General features: G+C 39.9%; 1 protein-coding gene across 1 annotated transcript in view; it reads left to right on the top strand.

Annotated features, from left to right (window-relative positions):
- Positions 1 to 440: 440 nt before the first annotated feature.
- The window catches only part of LOC109968029 (thrombospondin-type laminin G domain and EAR repeat-containing protein-like), a 4149-nt gene continuing 897 nt past the window's right edge, over positions 441 to 3692 (top strand). Inside the window, exons 1-7 of the mRNA XM_020614015.1 lie at positions 441 to 498; positions 804 to 965; positions 1051 to 1237; positions 1317 to 1549; positions 2950 to 3128; positions 3261 to 3358; positions 3583 to 3690. Coding sequence (XP_020469671.1) covers positions 831 to 965; positions 1051 to 1237; positions 1317 to 1549; positions 2950 to 3128; positions 3261 to 3358; positions 3583 to 3690 — 940 coding nt within the window. The 5' untranslated portion in view covers positions 441 to 498; positions 804 to 830. The remainder of the gene's footprint in view (positions 499 to 803; positions 966 to 1050; positions 1238 to 1316; positions 1550 to 2949; positions 3129 to 3260; positions 3359 to 3582; positions 3691 to 3692) is intronic.

Genomic DNA, 3692 nt, shown 5'->3' with positions numbered 1-3692 from the left:
CGATCTCCAGCTATCTGCGTGGTCAGTACCACCACTTCTCTTAGACCTGCCTGTCAAGGGGAGGGAGAAGGACAGCCACCTGACACACTATGGTAACTTTTTGGAGTGTTTATTTTTCAAGGCATGACATGATTTACTGTATTTGCTCATCTGTGTTCTTTCCTCGCTTTTTAATTGTCTGTTTGGATATGTTTTGATGATGTACTCTCAGAAACAGAGGAGCGAGTGTCAGTAGGGTCAGAACGATCATGTTCAGAGCTGCTTCAAGGTCAGCTGTGGTTCAATCCGCTCAGGAAAGCCCTCTATCTCTGTGATGGTACAGTGTGGATCACTGTACTAGAGGGTAAGAAACCAGCATCATCCACTGTTGAAAATGTTTCTCCATATCTTAGGTTGAAAACTGACAAAATTCTCTCAATCTACTCAGATCATAAGCGTCTGGACTATGTGTTGGAACATCAGGTCCTCACCACAAGCTCAGAGACGCATGATGTGGAGGTATTCATCCACTTGTTCAATTAGTTGTATATATTTTTTTGTGACCAGGTTCCGAATAAGCGGAGGAAAATGGATGGATGGATGGATTTTTTTGTGTTCATACTATTGCAAAGATGCTTATTTAAAGATAAGGAATAGAGAATAAAATCTATATTTAAGGGAGTCTTGTGTTTTTCTGTACCAGGAGTTCCAAACCTAGGGTTCCAAATGTTGTGCAACCTTAATTTTCACCATCCTGTGATTAGTTTCTACTATCCACTAAGGTTAAATTACTTTTTTCAGTTTTTCTGTCATCCAATGTTCAGGTGTTCCAGGTACCTGGCATTGGTCTGATGGCTGCTATGGCTCACCGCTCCACAGCTTCTGGTTCGGCACTGTACCTGTGGACCCGTAAAGGTTTCCAGCTCTACCAGAATATCACCACCCAGAAAGCATTGGCCTGGAGACACTTCAGCGTGGGCAAGAGGGTATGACAAAAGGATGTTAAAAAAGGTTTTATTCTGATTACAAACTTTAAACACATTGATCCTCTGTTATGTTGTTTTGATTTAGACATTTCTAGTGGTGTCAAATTCTGAGGGAAGGCCAAAAGAGACAGACGTTTCTGTGATTTACAAGTGGAGTAAGAGAAGAAAACAGTTTGTGCATTTCCAGACTCTGCAGACCCACTGTGCACAGGACTGGGAGGCCTTTAAAATCAATAAACAAACCTATCTTGCTGTTGCCAATCATAGACAAGGTAAAAATAAAATATCCAGCACCGATTAACTCCCAGAATTCCTGGACCTACATTTTTTTTTTTCTGGTTTGTCTTTCAGGTAATAATAATCACACTATAGACAGTGTGATATACAAATGGAACATGTTAACAAAGTCTTTTGAGGTTTACCAAATGCTGCCAACCACAGGGGCCTATGACTGGGAGTTCTTCACAGTCGGACCGTACCATTTCCTGGTGGTCGCAAATGCGTTTGATGGAGTGACCACATCTGTAGACTCTGCCATCTATGTTTGGGTCAATGGAAGCTTCCAGGTGTTCCAAACAATTAAGGTATGTGGTGAACATAAAACAACTAAAGAAATGTCTAATTGGCCTTGAAAACCTAAAACGACTGTAGAGAATTTAGAATTTTATTTCATTGAATTATAAAAAAAAGAGTTGTTTGGTTCCCCAGCACAATGCAGAGTTATTCCTGAGCAGGTTTTAGTGTGGGTGGAAATTAGTTTAATAGTACTTAAATGGTTTTCTTACCATTGGACTTCTCACAGCTGGACTTTGATTTCCTTTGATGAGATCTGTATCTTAAAGATGTGTGAAAACCCATCTTGTCTCTACACACAGAAGGAAGGGAATACAAATGGGGAGAGATAAAAGGAGAATGATAGAGAGGTCGGGAGCAAGGAACAGGTGTGTTCATTCTTTTAAGACAGAGCCAAAATAGAGCATGTAGTTTGCCATGATTTGCTTGAGTGATAGCAGTGCTTTGATATGTAACTGATAATAAATAATATATTTGAGTCAAGCCACATCTGAGGAGAAGGCCTTGACCCATTGATAGTCACTTGACAAATCATAGGGAGATGTGTGATTTAGGGAAACTCCACAGCTAGATTTGAGGGGCAGGTGATAATTAGTCACCTGAAATCATACAGAAATGAGAGAGAAAGCATAATTTTGTCATCTTTCATGGTGTGGTTCTATAGATGTGAGGTCAGTCCATCCCCAGAGGAAAATTTCTTCTGACTTTGGTGGTCCTCAGACTCTTCCTCTATAAGGTTAATGTTTGTGGTTGTGAATAAAACATCTTGAAGATGTTGGATGAAGCAACATGAAATTTATTGTAGCTTATAAATGGTGACTTTAATGACTTTTCCTCTAGTGACACCAGGTCAGAGTTTACCACTGTAATGTCTTTTTGTGTGATTGACAGAATGACATATAATTGTGTACAGATATTCATGGTTCCCAGATGATGTGTAAAAACTACTTTGCTGATCCTCTGACCTTTTCTCTAGTGCAGTTATAGGGTTGACATTTGTGATTTTGTGATCTATTTTTGGATGGATTCCGATCAAACCATGTACCATCATTTGTGTCTCCCTCAGGATGAATTGCCGTAATGTTTATCATCAAAAGGTCCCAATTTAAATTTGGTCAATACTTGGACAAATACCTGCAAGCCAGTGACATTCCCATCAGCTTCATTTTGAAGTGCTAATAAGCAAATTTTTGGATGCAATTAGCATTAAACCGAAATGGTGAAAAATTAGCATGCTGTCACTATGAGCATGTTAGCATGTAGCTCTAAGCACTGCTGTATCCAGCCTCACTGAACAGTAAGCATGGCTGTAGACATTTATGCTTTTATTTGTTTACCACTCCATTCTCTCCTTTCAAGTTCTAACACATGCCTCCACCACACCAGCAGTATAGTTTCTCTCTCATCCTAGACGTTCTGCGCCACAGACTGGGAAATGTTTAAGATTGGCAGCAGAGTCTTCTTGGTTGTTGCCAATGGACACAGATACCAAGGTAACGGACCTGGTCGATATGCCATCAACTCTACAATCTATGAACTGGACATGAATGGACAGATGTTTGTCCGCTTCCAGGATATCATCACCTACAGGTACAGATGTGCAGTCAGCAGAAAAAATATGCCAGATGCATGGACATGCAGACATATTATACACTTCTTGTGTAAATAACCTGTTTGCTACTGTTTCACCCATCATCACCACATCCCTTTCTGTCTCTTCAGTGCAGTGGACTGGGAGTTTTTTAGCCTTGGGGAGGAACATTTCCTGGTTGTTGCTAATTCTTTTAACGGAGAATCTTACTCAACAGCATTCTCTACAGGTATTCAACTTGTCAGCACAGTGAAATAATTAGGACTAGTGTTGAAATCATGTCATGGACATAACATCCAAACTGTAATAATGTAGATTTATTTTCTTCCTGTGAGTCACACTAAACATTTTTGACATGCGAGGATTCACTAGGCCTATAGTTAATTTTAGATCTAGAGCCATTGTTAAGAAGATGCAGCTTTGGTTTGATTTCTCTTCTCTGATTGTTTTTAGGTGGCAGGGATATGAAGGCTTTGTTCCTGTTCATTGGATTCCAACCATTGGGTGTAGTGACTGGGAATTTGTTTAGCTCTAAAGGAGAATCATATCTCATCTACTCTAGC

This window comes from Monopterus albus, unplaced genomic scaffold (genome assembly GCF_001952655.1).
Source record: "Monopterus albus unplaced genomic scaffold, M_albus_1.0 scaffold141.1, whole genome shotgun sequence".
Classification (NCBI taxonomy): domain Eukaryota; kingdom Metazoa; phylum Chordata; class Actinopteri; order Synbranchiformes; family Synbranchidae; genus Monopterus; species Monopterus albus.
Note: the sequence above shows the minus strand (reverse complement) of the source record. Positions and strands in the feature narration are given on the sequence as shown.